Below are 18351 nucleotides of genomic sequence, written 5' to 3'. Positions count from 1 at the left end.
ATGGTGAAGACATTGTGTCGATTGAGTTCCCACATAAAGATATAGGAATGAACATAAGATACAATAACATTAACACATTTTGTACAAACATAAATAAAACTTGGACTTCAATTGCAAAGGAAATGCAAACAGGACCTTAAAAAACAAGCATTCTTACATGTGAATTATTTCCTATGTAGCTAGCTCCTATAAGAATAATCCATAACCTATGGAAAACTAGATTTCTCACCAAAAGGTATATGTACTGTTATGGATAAAATTGTCTAAGGAAAAAGGCATTAATATGTATGTGTGTTTGTATATGTGGCAATAGTATAATAAAACATGGTGTGCATAGGGCCCAAGGTTGAGGTGGCAGGGCATGACCATGTGCCACCCTTCCATGTAAGAGGACCCATAAGGTGTGTTGTACATAATCCATGATAGTAATATTATAAAATGTAAGGTGGCATGGCTCCTCCATGTGCCACCCCTCCACCTAGGCTGCATTTAGTAAGATATGGCTCAAAGATCCGTCTTCCATCGGAGCCATAAAACTATAATAATTGATTCGCCTCAATTACTTGGCCCTGAGTACAGTTAACGAGTAACCTCCTAACTACCGGTCCCAATGGGAACGAGTATCACCAAGGATGACATTTTCTGAGTTTGCTAATGCAACATGCGGAAGAGGGGTAACAATTATGTAAAAAAATATAAAATTTTAAATGCTTGGGGGTCACTCGTCATAAATCTAACGTAGCATGTGCAAGCAAGAATGTATTGAAAATACCCCTATTCTTGAGCCCGTGCTTGCTCTATTTACCTCGCTCTCAATCACTAGAGTTTCTTGCACTGAAGCATGAGTTTCATGGAGTGCAATGAAAGCCAAGCCATTTGTGGGTACCCAATATGGAGAAGAGAGGCATATTTCTTACATGTTGTTTGAAATATTACATAGTCATAGCTATTCGGTCGAAATGGATTTGGAAATTTATTCACAACGAACGTGAGGGTAACTTTCATTGGGTTGTGATATGTGCTTAAGATTGTAGAAATTGGAAGAAGGGATATGCCAAATAAGGGTTGAATACGAGTTCAAACATTGAGGGCATCTTAAGTCCCTACATTGTTGTTTGGGCTGCCTTCGTTTTCGCTCGGATGTAATGTTTGGCTGTCAGGCTGCTGTGTAGTTGCTTGTATCGAAGATTCTTATACAGTTTGGCAAGTTTCCTTGCTTGGGGCAAAAGAAGCTCTGACCATAGAGTGGTAGAAGGGATAAAGTGTGTTCACATAAGGAGGCCTTCCGCAGTCAAAAGCTCTCTAACCGTCAAAGCCTGGTGTTTTCTTGAGGTGGTCATTAGCTGCAGCTGTGGCAGGACGCGACCATCACCCACCTTCATTCCCAACCTCAGCTACTTCCCACATCCCCCAGGGACCATAATATACACACACAGGTCAAGGCTTTTTGTGGACAGCTTATCTTAACTCTTTTGTTGTTCCTCCCGGAAGAAATCGAGCATTACACAATTAATAATCTAATTCCTGCTGCCGCTCACAGTCGCTGCTTCTGGCCTGGACCCAATTGTACAGTTGTGACATTTACATATTTTTTCCATTGATCCAAATGAGCTTCTGCATGTATCTATGTAAAAGAGAGAATTCTGGAGCTGCTGCAGGTGTCTAAATTGCAATCTCAGACGTCACCATGGGTATTGACAACCTCGGTCCCCGGAAGGAACGCCGCGGTCCAGGTGGGGTCGTGGAAAGACGGTCTTTACGCCGACCCGGTGGTTTCAGGGGTCCAGCTCGTGGAAGATCCCGGCGTACACCCAGGTAATATCCTGCATCGTATCGACTGCTGTGTGTTGTAATACTTTACCACCATCAACTTTCTGACAGCTCCTATTGCCTGCACCAATAGGAAATCTCTATCAAAGCTATGCTCTGCTCATACAGTAGAATTTGTAATCAGTTCCGTGAACTAGCCATGGGAACATGAAAAAATGTGCTTTTTGATTTCGCCAATCTGCCTCTTTTTGGTGGACATGCACTGTAAAACCAGCCTGCCAAGTTTGGTTAGCCCTCTAAAGCATCTACCAACCTGCTTGCCACGAGCTACGAGCTTGACAATTCTCTACTTTTAGCCCTAAAATGATCTGCCAACTGTCTATTACTAGCCTTTTCCTTAAATTATTAGATTATTGCTGCTATGGCGGCAACTGATCCTCAATGAAAACTGCTATTGCGGCTACTGGTCCTAAATGGAAACGTTTCTTTATTGCAGCCGTGCAATGAGTCACACTGGGCTGCTGATGGGCCCTCAACGCATTGGTGGACTAGAGATGTTAAGGGTCTTGAGGTTGCTCCAAATTTGTTAGCCCTAAGCAGTTTAGGAACTCTCTCTTTTTGTGAGCAGATTGTTTACCTTGGTTGTCATTTGATGCATTTTGAATGCTGGCCATGTGCGTCTTTACTAAGATTCAGGATGGATACCAGCAGGTTAGATCACTAAATGTTGCAAGAGTTTCAAACTATCCTATAGTTACTTAGAAGCAGTGTTTTTTTAAATCGGAGACCCCTCGTGAAAAAGGAGCACCTGAGTGGGCCATCCTACCATCCTTACCCTTGAGAAATGATAGCCTAAAATGGGCGACCATGCTCTAAATGTGGTGGAGAAAATCGGCCATTACTTCATAAAATGTTGCAACAAACATGTTAATTATCTAAATCATGTCTTGCCATTTGATTTGATATGCTACATGACCCGATTTGGATTTGTCAATGAAAAGACATAGGCTGTCAAAGTTTGGTTGTTCTTGGTGATCAACATTGATTTTTCAAAAAAATCTGAACACCATGATTGCCCAGCTTTTTGTCCCAAACCCAAACGAGCACCAAATTTTCTGAAGTTCGCCTTAAAAAAACACACTTTAGAACATGGGGTTTAAAAATGAGTTGACTTTGGAGACTCCAAGTATAAACAATCATTAACCCCCTCGATCTAGGGTTACAAACTGCACTGTGTGTTTTGCTTTTCGATGACTTGTTGGGCATGTTTCCGTTCATCTAAATGTAGATTATGAGAAATGTTATTGCTCATAGATTATTACAAACGTTATTGCGCATAGATTCTTGGTTGTTATGAGGGTCCTAAATTAGTGTAGGATTCAAATTTGCATCTTTTGGCCATTTCATAACTGCTGATACTTAGATACTCTGGCTGTTGTGGAAGGCATCATGTTCTTGAATAAAATTGTGCAAGGATTTGGTTGATTTTGTTTGTTGGTGCCTCATCTCTGTTTTTTGTGGCACTTCAACATTGTTTTTCATTTGCAAAAAGTTGAGTTACTACTTCTCTCATCAGATAGGACCAATGCCCCACCTAGTATGTTGAGGATCTTCTTTAGAGTAATGGAAGTCCAATGTTCCATGATTTCACGAAGCATGTTGAGGTGGACTGTCACTACATCCGGAAGCTGATTGAGGGCAACGTGGTGGAGCTTGTTTGCTGGTCAACAGAAAAAGAGTGTAGCTGGCCTTCTCATGAAGGCAGTTTCTTGGGAGCGGCTGTATTCTCTTCAGTGTGTGGGTAGCACAGTTACGCTGAAATGCGTTTCAGAGCCCAGCCAGGACTGAAACGCCGTTTCAGGGAAGCTTGGATCCTGAAATGCATTTCAGGATCTGAAATGTTTCAGGACCTGGAAACGGCTGGCTGAAACGTTTCAGCCAGCCTGAAACGCGTTTGAAGGCACAGAAACAGCCCGTTTCAAACAACAAAGCGTCTAGGGTCTCCAAATGCCACGAAAATCCACTGCGAGTTTGATTTTGGTCGTTTTGATTTCAATTTTGGCCTCTTGTGCAATGCTTCACTCCTTCCACTCCTTCAGCCTCATACTCTCTCCATCCTCAAGGTTTTCCAGCCCTCCTTGAGCCCCATTCACCTATCTTTCCTGCAGGTTGCTTCAGCCCTCCATCATCATCTACTCCCCTTCAGCCCTCCTTCAAAGTTCTAACTCCACTCCTTCAGCCCTCTTTCAACCCTCCTTCAGCCCCCTCTTTGAGCCCTCTCTTTCAGCCTTCTAAGTTAACTTCTAAGTTCTAATTTGTAACTTGTTCTAAGTTCTAACTTCTAAGTGACATTGTGGTAAGTATAAGTTCTAACTTTTGAGTGACATTGTGGTAAGTATTATGCACTATATTTTAAGTTACTGGTAGGCTGTAGGCTGTATCAATCTAAATGTGTGTGTTCTCATCTCAAAACCCCTTTTTCTAAAAACCCCTTCTAAAAACCCCTTGCTGACGTGGTGTTTCCCCGTTTCAGCCCTCCCAGAAATCCCGAAACGTTTCCGTTTCCGGTTTCCTTGTTTCCGTTTCCCCTAACTATGGTGGGTAGAGGCCCACAGCCAAGCACTAAGAGGAGTATTGAAATTTACTGATTAGGGCAGCGTCTGCCTGTGAGCACCACCAGGGGACATTAGGCCTGCCCAATTAGAGATTTTGTATTGTTATTATTTTTTGGACACGAGGGGGGAGAGGGATCCTTCTTCTATTTGTTTGTGATGGCTGTATGCCCGCTTTTGGAGAAGCAGATGCTGCAGGGGGCTGTTCAGGAGCAGCCCCCGTGGTCTAGAAAGACCCAAGGGGCCTCTCCCTCACCTCTCTAAAAGCAATTCTCCCCTCAATTTCAGTTCCTCTCTGCTCTACCTACATCTTACAGCTACTGGCTGTCTACTTCCTGCGTATCCTAGCCTAGTTAAGCCTCTCCTTGTGAGATACAAGGAGCTGGAGTTCTGATCCAGCAAAGGTTCGTCACCATAGCAGAAACCCGATGGTGACAATTTGCACATGGTTCACTATTTTGTCTACTGAGTAAAATCGCTGTTCAGCTTACTGTGTGAGAATGATAAAAGCCAATCACATTCGAGGATTTGTGTCTGCTGCTGCCTTAGGAATGAAGCTGTTCGATGGGAATGAAGGTGATGAGAAGGCCTATATGGTCAAGAGAAAGCTTGGCAAAGGTAAGTCCCAGGGTTGGTCAAAGGATGATGGGAGACTCTTTAGGTGGGGAAGCAAGAAGAAAAAGAAAAAGAGATGCTTTGGACATATTGCTAAGTATTTCAAGAAGAAGAGGGCTGATCAAGCGTAGAAGGAGAACCAATCAAAGACAACGGAATGTGACATGGCTCTGCCAATGTGGTAACTATAAGAACTGTTCTTGTCAACATAAGAAATTTTCTTGGTAATGACTCTTAATTCTCACTAAGATAAAGTTTGTAGACCCAGGAGTGATGTGTGCATGGTAGTCATCTAAGGGTGGTGCATATATGAGGGTGGTAGGTGTTGCTAGTCTTGGTACGTGGGGACAAGTCTCGGCAGAGATGGAGGTGCTCTGCTTACATAGTTACATAGGGACGTTGAAGATGATGGTACTTTCGGGAGGTACCTGGCTTGGTGTAATGGCAAGCAGCAGCAAGCTGAGTTTTCAGGGCTAATTTATTTATCGGAGACTTTAGTAGATTGATTTCAAGTGGCTGTCTGAACAAGATGTAACTGCATCTCCATGGTCTTGGTCACAAGGTGGCCCTTCAGCAATTTGTGGAATAGAAATGGAGGAGAGGGGAGCATTGCTCAGGTTTAGGAGGAGGCAAGGAGAGAGGGTGCAGAGATGAGATGTGGTTTGGTGTTGCATTATTGAATTTGGCAAAGTACAATCATTTGAAGGTTCTGTGCAATATTAAGGTTACACTTGTTTTAACATTAATATGGGGTGTTCTATTTTAGTTCTTAGTTCTATTTTTTGAGTTCATCTACTTTTAGGTGCTTGTTTGGTTTAGTTTAGTTTTGTTACATACATACATACACAAATTTGTTTATTATGTTTTTCCTCCCATTCCCTCATTTTATTATTTATTATCTTTTGAATTAATTAAAATATGATGATAATAATTTTTTCTTTGTGTTTGCGTTGTTGTTTCATTGTACGTTGGTTTATCTTTGTTCCCTTGTGTTAGCATTACTTTCTTCGTCTTCTTCCTTTTTGTGGGGTTAGGTTTTGTTTGAGACGCACCGAACCTTGAAATCAAGATTGAATCTATAGAGAGAAGGAGAAAATTGAAATACAATAGAAGGAGACTTTCTGTTGAATCAAAATCCTTTACAATTAATCCTAGAGTCACAATACTCCATGTATGGAGCTCGAACCGCCCGACCACCCCCGAGCTATTCTCACTCTCTCTCTCACTCGCATTAGATTTCTCACTCTCACTCACACCAAGATGTTGCAATGAATCTCACTCTCACTCAAGATGATACAATCATAGATGAAAGAAGAATCTTACTCTCACTCTTACTCTCACTCTCAATCTCGGAGCTTCTGAAATATGCTGCCTTGCTGCTTCTGCGTATTCTGAGTTTTCGACTTAATAGATCATCGAATTTGATCTCGACCATTTCTGTAAAGTTGTAGATCGCAATCTCAGCTTTAAAATTAAAAAAAGAGCTCCTCAATCCGAGTTTGGAATCAAAAGTTATGGTTGAAATAGTGGCTGCTGTTTTAACCTTTTATCCAAGACAGGCGTGACCCGCTTTTCTCCCTTTTTAGCTGGCTTTTCCACTTTATCCTGCGTTTCTTGCCCTTCACGACCAATTTGCTTCATTCCCATACCATTCTAGCAATAACTTTAGTTCTTTTTAAATCAATCACATTTTTCCAAGTTCTCCTTTAGAATCCGCAAAGCTGGACCCTCCTTTAAACCCGCAAACTCTCGATACAACTCCCATGCATATATATATATATATTGGATTTGTTAAATCGCAAATCACTTATTAGCATTTTCAAAACTCAAAATTGACATGAAAATAAATTTCACAAATAACTACTACTAATAAAACTAAAAAGAAATTTATACAAAAAATATGGAGCGTCACATAAAATCGACCCTAATCTGTGTGTGTGTGTGTCTCCCTCTCTCTTTCTCTTCACAGTTCTTATTCTTACTTTTTGGTTTGTTTGTTTCTTTTTGCTATCAAATTTTTGGTTGTTGAGTTGGGCTTTTGAAGCTTGAGTTTACCCAAGAGATTTCGGACTCTTTCAAAACCGAGATGGCAGCTTATGCGATACTAATGAGAACATAAACGTATCTTTGCTCACTAAGTTATTTTTTTTAAAATTTTTAACTTCCTATTTTTATTTGTAATTTTTAAAATAAAATTTATTGTTTTATTGTGTCTAAGAGGTTCAAGAGAGCTCTTTCCAAGGAGCTGATGGAGCATCTACATCAACGACTGGGTGTTAGCCTGCAGTGGGTCGGTGAGAAGGGGTGTTGGATTATAGTGGTCACCTTCCCACCTATGAGCCCCCATATGAGGGGGAGGAGAGAGGTTGACTTAGAGCACATGTAGAGAAGAAGGGGGATGAGTTGGGGCTGGCATGTGGTGAGCAACCTGTTGCATTGATTTTAGGGTTGCCACATAGGCCACCTTGGGCAGCATTTAGGAGCTGCATAGAATCCGCTACTGCGATTGCTGTTGCGTGTCTCTCTATCATAGGCCTAGTTGATGTTCCAGTGAGAGCTAGCCACGTCGAGGTCCAAGCATGGATCCCATACCACATGCCCTTTCTTGTAGCTGTTGCTCCCGGGCCAGCAGGTTTATGTCCAAAGGATTGTAGTATCTTGCATTATCTATTGGTGAGTCTGGAAAAGAGATACCCAATGGGTGTATTCACCCAAAGGATGTTGGTAGGGAGACAGGTAACTTAAAAATGAAATGGTAAGTGAGTCATATTTAACTTTCTGTTAAGAAAGTTATATAGTGCTGTAACTGGTTCCATTATTTCCCTAGTGCACTAATACTTCTCTTCTACCTGCAGTTATTTAGATGGATGCTAAGGGTTGTACAAATACTACCTTACAGATACTATAGACAAGCCAGATCTAAAAGAGAAAGGTGACCGAACTTTGTAGTGCTTTAATCTGTTGAACCAATTGGTTATATGCAAGGCAGCCACATCAAACCTCGCTTAAAAAAGTCTTGGAAAGCGACCTTTGTGAACAAATCATCGTATAACCCTTTATCATCACTTCTCGGCAGGTCGATACCATGGTCATACCCTGAATTTCATCCCGGGAGAGTGATTTGGACCAGCTATAGGAAATTCCTGCAAATTAGCTACTGCGCCAATTAACATATGCTAGTATGGAAGCGATGGACAAGGGAGGGGGTGGGTTTTATAATTGTTGACCTAGCCTTGTGTCTCTAGAAATTGTTCAAAAAATGCTTCCTAAAGCTGTGCTTTTGGAAAGCTCTGCTTTCCTCCAAAAGCTAAACTGCTTTTAGAAAGCATCACTTTCCTCAAAATCTACTTCTTTTTACCAAAAACATTGCTTTTCTTCCAAAAGCTGACTGCTTTTGGAAAGCACAAGTTTTAGGATGCATTTCCCTAAAAGCTGCTAAAAGATTTTGCTTTGACGCTCAGCCAGATATGGCCAAAGAGCAGGGAACAGCTGCAGTGTCAGGGGCATATTTCGTTTTGAGAAGAGGTGGATTTAGTGCAACGTTACCCTGATTGTGAGGGAATATGAGCTAGAAAGTTGAAATCAGCCAAGAATCGTAGCAAAGGCGTGCATCAGCTTGCAATCGTTAGGAAATCTCATTCAAGCCTGCCAAAACGTGGGCCACTTGTTGTAGGGATCCAGTTTCCAGTTTCTGGAATGCTATGCATAAACTGGTAAAGCTCTGGTTTTAGCTAGAAGAGTGATCGCAATCTAGGAGAGGGGTAGGAAAGGGGGAACACAGACAAATTCAATTGCGCTGTAGGAAGTCTGCAAATTGCCAATTTCTTTTGCATTCGTGGAGAACAACTTGGCCAATGATGCTTTCTACAGAAATTTCCCTTTTAGGGGTTGGCTCTGATACCAACTGACATGATCCTAGAGCTCCTGAAAATGCGGACCTGCAAAACAAACACAAAGAAACTACCACAGAAACAACCAGAATGGTGCAGGCTTGCTCACCACCCAACTGCGACATCCGAGAGTAAAGGAGATCAGAAATTGAGACGTCCCCTCCGAGCCATGAGTGAGCTGTTGGCACATCTCCCAACAACTAGTTCCCAACCAGCCTGGCGTCCCATACTACCAGGTGGTGCCCGAGGGCCTTGGAAAGTTGCTGGGTCTTGGGCTATTGACACACGTAGAAGCTATAAACCTGTAGATCCTATCCCAATTCGCACATCACGGGCGATAGTGCATAGTTGTACCACGCAGCCAACCTCTGCATGGCATGAACGTTAGATTCAACAATTTTCTCTTCCTACTTGCATACACCAAAGCCCACAGCTCCCTAGATGGTTTTACTTGCCACATGTAATCATTTTGAGGCCCTTTCTTGGCACACCATTTTACCCCTCTTGGAGTACATTAAATACACTTTCTCCTTGGCTTTTACACATATTTGGTGCACCTAAGCTCTTAGCCTTAGAACCACCCAGTCTGCATGTACTGCCCTCATCAAGGAACCTTGACATTGATTACTTTGATCACATATTTAAAGCACAATGAAATATAATATAAAAGGTGGTCCTATCTCGACTTGAGCATAACATTCCTTCTTTCCTATTCAAGTATCAGCGTCCTCGATGATAAAATTTGGGAATGCTCTCCGCATCTGGTACATGGATTCCCAAGTAGCTTCAGATAGAGGTAGATCATGCCATGCAACCAACACCGTGGTTATCTTCCAATTATGTACTTGCATTGTTCCTCGTGTCCGTACAACGCTCGTTTGGTTCTGTGCAACTGTCCGTACATCGTATGTACAATTGTTCCGTTGGCGCAGCACGAGTCCGTACATCCGTACGGTTGCTGTACTGTCAGTTCCGTACATATGCAGGGTTCTCTTGCTAGATCACTTTGCAGGATTACTTTACAAGTTTTCCTGTGCAGGTGCATTTTTGCAGACAGCCATTGTTTGGCTTAGTTTTGGGAAGCATATTTGGGGCATCTTGTTTGTTGCAAGCATTGCAGTCAGGTTGCAGAATCTGCTCTAGAAATTTGGGGCTTTTGGATTCTGCTTGCAATCTTGTAGACAAAATTTGGGGCTTTTGGTTGATTTGCCCTCTTTAAACGAGCCCTGTGATGGAGCGATGAGCAAACGACAACTAGGTAGTTGAGCGACACAATTTCCCATTTGCTTCCTTTCACCCTGATGACCAGCTCACCACCAATGAGATCACCAACGAGATCTCCTGTGGGAGAACTTAAAGGCCTAGACGTTCCTTGACTACGGGTCTTTTCTAATCCAAAGCGTTTTATTGAACTCGGCCGAAAGGAGGCCCAAGGTTTTCAACGCATTTGCATTATCAACTTTAGTGCTGCACACGCGAGGTAAAAATTCCGACCACCAAAGATCCCTTCATCAACCCGAGGCTCTATATCAGAGGTCTTGTCAATATTTCCCTGATTCGTTTTATTCACACGAGAAAAGTGCCTTCATTGTTGCTGACGCCATAGATCAAACCATCGATGCCACAGTAGCCCTCTGCCTGCAGTCATGCCATACAAAATAGTCGACGCCACCTAGGCCGATCTGCAAGACTACAAGCTGCTACCAGACCGCCACGGGCATGTGATCAACAACAAAATCCTCCTCGACAGCTCCCTTTCTCGCACAATTCTACAGCTAGAATACAATCTTGTGACACATGAAGAACCATTGAGACCTTTGTGTACATTTCTTCTTGCTAGACTACCAGTTCACACGAATTTGTTGGCAATTTGCACCCACACGATCGACCAACGCAAGCCCAACACAACTCCCTTGACCTTTTCGCTTTGATATTAAATGACACGCGTAGAAGTTGTAAACCTATAGATTCTATCCCAATTCTCACATCACGGGCGATAGTGCATAGTTGTACACCCAGCCAACCTCTACGTAGCATGAATGTTAGATTCAACAATTTTCTCTTCCTACATGCATACACTAGCCTCAATATAAAAGGCGGTCCTCCAAAGGAAAATGTCCCCTAATCCTTCCAAGGTCATGTTACCTCGACTTGAGCATAACAACTATACTAGGAAGTAAGGGCGCATCCGTGACGCGAACCAGGATCAGATTGAGAAGGAGGAACTAGGCTGGCTCCTACTTGTGCTACAACTAAACACCTAGGCTCCTTATATATGCTCATTCCAATACGACTGAAATAGCGGGAAACCCTAGTTCGAAGCATCGAAGCCCCCTAATCATCGGTGCCCTTGCAACTCAAACCGAGAATCGCTTTGAGTTGCACACATCAGATATGGTCCGGGCACATGATAGGAGGCTTTCAATACCTCTTGTGACGCTATCTCCAGAATAATCACTTCAGGCTCACCAGGCCAGACGTTGAGAGATGGCCTCATTCTCAAGTTCTATGAGGGAGTAATCCGAATTTGGAGTGTCTGGTGACTCATACTTGAGCACACACGTCACCGTTTCAGTTGGTAATGTTCCACTAGGTTGAGACACAAGATGTGCTTGTAGACGTGGATGTGATCGCCTCTTTGATTTCCTTGCCAGTGCCACAGGAGTTTGTAGAGGAGGAGGCATTGGAGGCTCTTGAAGAGGAGGTAGAGTGAGAGTGTGAGTATGACGATGAGGGAAACACAGTTAGTGAGGGGGACTTTGTGTCTTCTTCATTGTCCAATAGTCATTCTTCAAATGATAGTGGCGAGGATGATGATGATGTGGAGGAGGATGAAACCGATGATGATTAGGATCTAGTGACTAGTCCATGATGAGGATTGAGCATAATGATTCATGGCACACGCATGCATTCCTATTTGAGAGGACATAGTAGATTATATGCAATGTGCGTGATGCAATTTAAACTTTATTATTATGTCTTTAGCATTTATTGTTTTCTACTCGACAACTGACTTTGTGATTGTAATTTTTTCTATAGGATTGCTTTGCAAGTGCTTTTGAGAGAAACTAGATGTTTACTCACTTGTTCAGAAACCAGTTGAGCACACAACAATTACAGAGATTGGTGGTTTGTAGGGCAAACCTCAAGCTTTTAAAGAAGTTAAGGTGATTGGAGGAACCAATGCATGTATATCGTATGACCTAGGACCAAGTGGCAAGGTCTAATGCCTATTTCAAAATACGGTGTAAGTTGTATCAGTTACATGCATGACTAATGCTTACTTGAGTCTATTACTTGTAATGTGCAATCATGCAAGTAAAACCCAGATCGTGTCAAGCTCACCCCCTCAGAAGATGATGGTTTTGCTCTAAACTTGATTTGGAGTAGGAGGAGATATATGCCCAGCTTCATTAAGGAGCTGGAGATTGTGGATAGGCATGTGACTTGTACTCGTGCTCATATGAGCACGCCTGTCATTGTTGGTAACGTTCCACTAGGTCGAGGCATAGGATGTGACCATAGATGTGGGCGTGATTGCCTCTCTGATTTTCTTGTTCTTGCTCTAGTGCCACAGGAGTTCATGGAGGAAGAGGCATTGGAGGCTCTTGAAGAGGTGGTATAGAGTGAGAGTGTGAATTTGATGATGAGGGCAACAATCGGTTAGTGAGGGAGACTCTGGGTCTTCTTCATTCTCCGATAGTCATTCTTCAAGTGATGGTGGCGATGATGAGGATGAGGAGGAGGATGAAACTGATGATGATTAGGATCCAGTGAGCAGTCCATGATGAGGATTGAGCATCATGATTCATGGCACATGCATGCATTCCTATTTGGGAGGACATAATAGATGATATGCAATGTGCATGATGCAATTTAAGCTTTATTATTATGTCTTTAGCATTTATTGTTTTCTGTTTGGCTTGGATCTCGGTTGTTGGAGCCTAGGCTCCACTATGTAGTTTGATGATTGATCAATGTGGTTATTAACATCATGTTCATTGAATCATTGTTTTCATGTACATGTCTTGAGATCTTTTAATTCTATGTCCCCCTCCCCGTGTAAATATAAAAAACATAAAACAATCTAATGCCTCTTATGCCGCTAAAATTTAAGAGTCTGTAGAGTCTTGTACATTATGCGTCTCTTATGCCATACCTCTTACACACAACGTTGGGGAAAGTGGGGACATAGTGAAGGAGGGGGGAGAGAAGGGAGGGGCACGGGGCGGGGCAAGGGGAGGGGTGGAGTGGTAGCAAGGGTGGGGGGAGGGGGGTATGGGGGTATGGGGGAGGGCAATGGGTGTGGGCGGGCCAAGTAGGGGGAGGGCAATGTGAGGGGAGGGCGACGAGGGTGGGGGGGGTTGGAGGGGTTAGGGCGGGGGCACGGGGCACGATGAAACCCTAAACATAATTAAAAGGGATGTCAAAACATGATGGGCCTATATAAAACGTTAAAAAAAAACGCTAACTCATTATTTAATACCACATGAGTAATGCTCAATTTGAAATCTTCTACTAGAAAAATTGAATTCTTGTTGTAATACATGCACACGATATTTGGATGTGTTACATTGTGGAAACTATTGGTCTTTAGACGATGTGTTTAATCTGTGTATGTTAAATTTTTGAAGGCAAGGTAGTTGAGCCATGTAGAGTCCTAAGAAAGCTACATTTTCTGTGCAAGATATTATCTCAATTTAAGCTGGCAAAGGGTGTTGCGAAAATGTCAGTTTTTACATGCACACGAGATTTGATATGTTATATTGTGAAAACTATGGGTCTTTAGACGATGTCTTTAACCTAGTGTATGCTAGATGTTTGACTGCAAGGTAGTGAAGCCATGCAGAGTACTAAGAGAGCTGCAACTTCAATGCAACATATGAACACACTTTAAGCTCACAAAGGGCGTTGCGAAAATGTCAGGTTTTTAGGTCATGTCTGAGAAGAGGCAGTTGAATTATAGCTCACTTGGAAGGATGACCAGAAAGGTTGTCTTAAAATCAAATGCCCATTTGTATCTGGACTAACACTTGGCGAGGTAATGAAGAATTTAGATTGGGTCTGTTTACGTTGGTCGTTCCCAATGTGCGGCCTTGTTGCACCTAACGTCTGGTTAGGATGCTAGCAAAAAATGATCGTAGCTTATTTTATGAGGAGGATATCGTCACATATCAGTATCAACTAAACTGAGTGCTTGAGAGCAGGTAGCTTGCTTTATCTTGGTTCCTGAGAAAAGGTAGCAAGATCTCCATGGAACTGTCATCGGCCTCCGAAAAACTTGGAGTGTTGTGCTATATGCGTTGTTGATAGGCTATTATGCTCATTGCTGAGTCTGCCTTAATCTCCGGAGTGCCGACAGAAACTCTGTACAAAGACCTTTGTATAAATGGATGCTGAAGTATGTGTGGGTCTGTGGATTTGTATGTGTGAGAGCATATGTTTATACTATGGTCTACACTCACCGTTGGGCGCTGATGACGTCGGTGGGGATGTCATACTAGCTAGTTTCTGCTATGCGTGATGGAGTTTATGGTTTCAACCTTATGAGTGACTATCATGAGATGAAACTGCACTTGTGTTGTGCTTTTAGAGATGAGTTTAGGCATTTTCCTGGATTCATCTACATATATATAGGCTCATAAGGATGGCAAAGTTACTCTTCACAAACTTAGCACAGGATGTTCTAGCAAAAACGAACTTTAAGGCCTTGGAGCTAGCTTGGGTCTATTGAGAAATGATTGGTTTTCTGGGTTCCTTTCTCGTAGGAACACGTAAGTGTAGCAACTTGTTTTACAAACCAGAGCAACCAGAAGCAGCTTCACACAAACGACTAAATGCTCAGAGTGTATGTTTCAAAATGTAAATAACTCACATGAGCACATATGCACTTGCCCCATGCCCATGCACGCATGTGCCTGCGGGCATGTGCATGTGCCATGCATAATGGCTTGTTTTCTAGGCATTCAATATGTCCCTTCAATAAATATGGCATATTTGTTTTTGGTTATTGGTTGGCTGGTATCTCATTGAGATATTGCAATAGAGTTGGAATTTTGTTTGTATTTATATCCACATGGTGACATTAAAGTTCCAACGTTTTCAGGAATGATAGGTTCATGCTAGTTGTTCAGGTTGTTTTGGTAGCTTGTTAGACTTTCACAATATCCTTCTATCTACTCATGTAATGCCTTCTCCTCAGGCTTCCCGGTGATGTTTGCAACAATTGCCTTCGGACTGGGCACTTTGCACGAGATTGTCCAAATGCATCTGTGTGCAACAATTGCGGGCTTCCTGGGTAAGATACTAGCTACATGCTTTCGTATGCAGGATAGTTTTATTGTTTCTTTCAATATCTATTGTTCTGTGGAGCCTGTATACTTGTTTTTAAAAAGATGTGCCCATTCTTGCCTGCAGACACATTGCTGCAGTTTGTACACGCGAGTCCATCTGTTGGAATTGCAAGGAGCCTGGTCATAATGCAAGTGCTTGCCCAAATGAGGCAGTCTGTCGTTTATGCAGCAAACCTGGTCATGTTGCGAAGGATTGCACTGTAAAAGAAAGTGATACCAGGCTATGTAAAAACTGCCATAGGCCTGGCCACCTTGCAGCAGACTGTAAGAATGAGAAAGCCTGTAACAACTGCCGGAAGCCTGGGCATCTTGCTAGGGATTGTAAGAATAGTCCTGTATGTAACATCTGCAATCAAGTAGGTCACATGGCACGTGACTGTGGTCCACAGTTCTTGGCAGGCCGCCTTGCTCCCCTGCCACCCTTTATGGAACCTCCCTTCTGTAGAAACTGCAAGCAGTTTGGCCACCGTACCAGAGAATGCTTGCGTGCTTTTATCTGTGACAATTGCGGGGGTCATGGACACACGGCCTATGAATGCCCTTCTGATCCTTTGATTTTTGATGAAATGCGGTTTTCTTAAAGGGTTGCTTTTTTGAGGATGTCCACAGGGGTTTAGGATACTGCTATAAGCATTGGGCTTTTAATACCCATGCCCTAGTAAAGATTCCAGGGGATGCTTTTGTTTGTCATAGTTCCTAGTGAAGGACCCATAAGAGGGTTGATTTTTTAAAACTTCTATAGCAACGGCGGTTGTTGGTGTTTCAAATATTATTAGCATGAGAATGGGTTGGTACACTGCCAAATTCCTTAAAGAGTTCTAGGATGTTCGAATTGGCTACAAAATGCTTGCACTATTTCTGTCTTAGCCTCTGTGAGTTGAAGTAATGAATGTTTTCTCTAAATTTCTGAAGTGTTTGTATCTTGTAGTATGTTTCTGGGCATAAATATGAGCTAGATGTACTAGCAGGTTAGATACATTTGTAATTTTATAGGTATATAATATATACATGTATTTAAAAACCCTTTCATTATCTTCTTTTATGTTGTTTAGAATGGTGATAAACTGTCTGGCTTGTGGAAACAAAATATCAGAACAGCAGCCATGTTCATTGTTGATTGCCAGAAACAGAGCTATTTAAGACAGCTGGGCATTGTGTTTAAGGGCCAAAATTGTTGGACAATAGGTTGCTGTTGGACACTTCCAGTAAGCATTCTGCTTGAGGTGTATGTCATGTGGTCACACTTAAAAGATATGCAAAGGGCTTTACATAGGTGTAAAGCACCATTTGTGGTTGATTAATTGCTGGAGTTGTATATGGTATTGAAAGCTTAAGAACCTTTTTGAACCTAGTTTTCAGGCATTTTGTGATACATGATGTCATTCCAAGCATTGGCTATAATAAAGCAATGCTTAAGTAATTTATTTGTTTTCAGGTCCCCTACCCACCATCCCTCCTCTTTTGTGTAGATTTTGTCTTAATAATTATGTAGGACCAGAGTTAATTCAATCGAAATGCAATAGAAATGTGGTATGCATGCGGGTGGTTTTGAACTTGCCCAGGCAGAACATGATTTGGAATGTAAATGTATTCCTGCTTTTTTGTCCTCCTATGTTTGTTATGTTAAACTTTAATGTCTAGATTAGTGATTATGTTATCCGCAACCACGGCCATGTTGCCAAAATCTGGAAGAGTGTCTTTCTTTTTGATCCATTTTGGTTATGTAGTTGCCTATCAATGGATTACACCATTTTACGATTTCCCTGCTGATAAACTAGAATCTTGGTTAAAGGCAGCTTCTCTGACTTATTGCTTTTGTCATGCATGGACTTTCACTTAACTCTTAGATACTATTCGATCTATCATGAAAGTATGACAAGTATCAATCCTCACCTTCTGATCTATCATGAAAGCATGAAAAGTATCAATCCTCACCTTCTGATTTCTCTTTTATCTCCAAGCAAAGTGTCTAAATTGGAAGCATTTTCTTACTCGTAGCCCTCTATTAGCTTGACTTTGGTTCTATGCTAGAGCCCATGTGACTCCCTTATCTTGGTCGAATCTCCACCTTCTTACTGAAACCAAGTCTATGCTTAAGCATAACATTAACTAGATCTGGGCAAGTAGCTATAATGGAAGAGCGTTTTGAATTCAGCACATAGCACTTTGTGTTGAACACATAACCACATGTTTGTGTGGGGGGAGAGTTGGCACGCTTTCTCTCAAAAAATTACAAGGCCAAGGAACGTGCTGCCCTTACTTGGAAACGTAGCATTTTGCATTTGGCACATAGCACTTGTTGCAATTAAAAGAAAGTGAGCTTGAAATTGGATATTGAAAATGAGAGCACATGTTATTGTATTCGATAATCTAATAGCACTTCAAATTCAGCACAGCATTTTGGATTCAACACATAGCACTTTAGGTCCAGCACATAAGCATGTGTTTGTGTTGGGGTAGAGAGCTCGCACACAAAACAAACATTATAAGACCAAGGAATGTGCCCTTCCTTGGGAACATAATACAACTTTTGGTATATTGCATTCAACAAATAGCACTTTGCATATTTGTCCACAATTGAGGCAGCACCTTTCGATGTTTAGGGGTACTAGATTTGACCACACAACTAGGAAAGCCTAGAGGCTTGGGAGCAATGTGGATCCATGTGGCTCCATTGTCCAAGATCTGCTTGATACACAAGTTATCTTCAACAATCTATTGTTAGTTCCCAATGTCAAGATTGCTCATCTTTTATCTTGTTCCCTTTTTCCCAAGCTACTCTTGATCTTTGATGTTGAGCGCTTCTCTCAGCTAGCCGTCGCCTCTCATAGCTAGCGCTCTCTCTAGCCAACCATTGCTACTCTAGCTGCCTGTCCACCTCCTCTCAACCCGAGCCATCTCTCCAATCAACTCCAACTTCTATTGAGCTTGTCCTTGCTCCAGTTGCCTAGCTAGTCGTAGCTTGCTTCAATCGCCTCTAGGTCACATTTTTTCATTCGGCTTTAGCTGCTTTTAAGTCACAGCTCCAATATGTTTAACAATAGGAACATTTTGCAACAGGTTCTCTAGATAGAAGGTTATACCAACAGCTTCAATCAGCCCCAACGACTT

At 42.2% G+C, this 18351-nt stretch overlaps 1 protein-coding gene across 2 annotated transcripts; it reads left to right on the top strand.

Annotated features, from left to right (window-relative positions):
- The first annotated feature begins 1063 nt into the window (after positions 1-1063).
- LOC147881487 (uncharacterized) lies at positions 1064-16024 on the top strand. Of its 2 annotated transcripts, XM_087369748.1 has the most exons (4): positions 1064-1436; positions 1659-1815; positions 15090-15185; positions 15305-16024. In XM_087369748.1, exons 2-4 carry the CDS (start codon positions 1688-1690, stop codon positions 15819-15821), a joined length of 741 nt encoding a protein of 246 aa, XP_087225874.1. In that variant the 5' UTR covers positions 1064-1436; positions 1659-1687; the 3' UTR covers positions 15822-16024. The 2 variants fall into 2 exon arrangements, with proteins under 2 accessions (XP_087225874.1, XP_087225875.1); XM_087369749.1 differs by lacking the exons at positions 1064-1436; positions 1659-1815 and adding an exon at positions 5086-5178.
- Positions 16025-18351: the final 2327 nt, after the last annotated feature.

The sequence above is a fragment of the Dipteris shenzhenensis genome, chromosome 31 (genome assembly GCF_047967505.1).
Source record: "Dipteris shenzhenensis isolate YYH24624 ecotype China chromosome 31, Dip_SZ_1.0, whole genome shotgun sequence".
In the NCBI taxonomy this organism is placed as follows: domain Eukaryota; kingdom Viridiplantae; phylum Streptophyta; class Polypodiopsida; order Gleicheniales; family Dipteridaceae; genus Dipteris; species Dipteris shenzhenensis.
The sequence above is the reverse complement of the archived record's forward strand: the minus strand, read 5'-3'. Positions and strand labels throughout refer to the sequence as shown.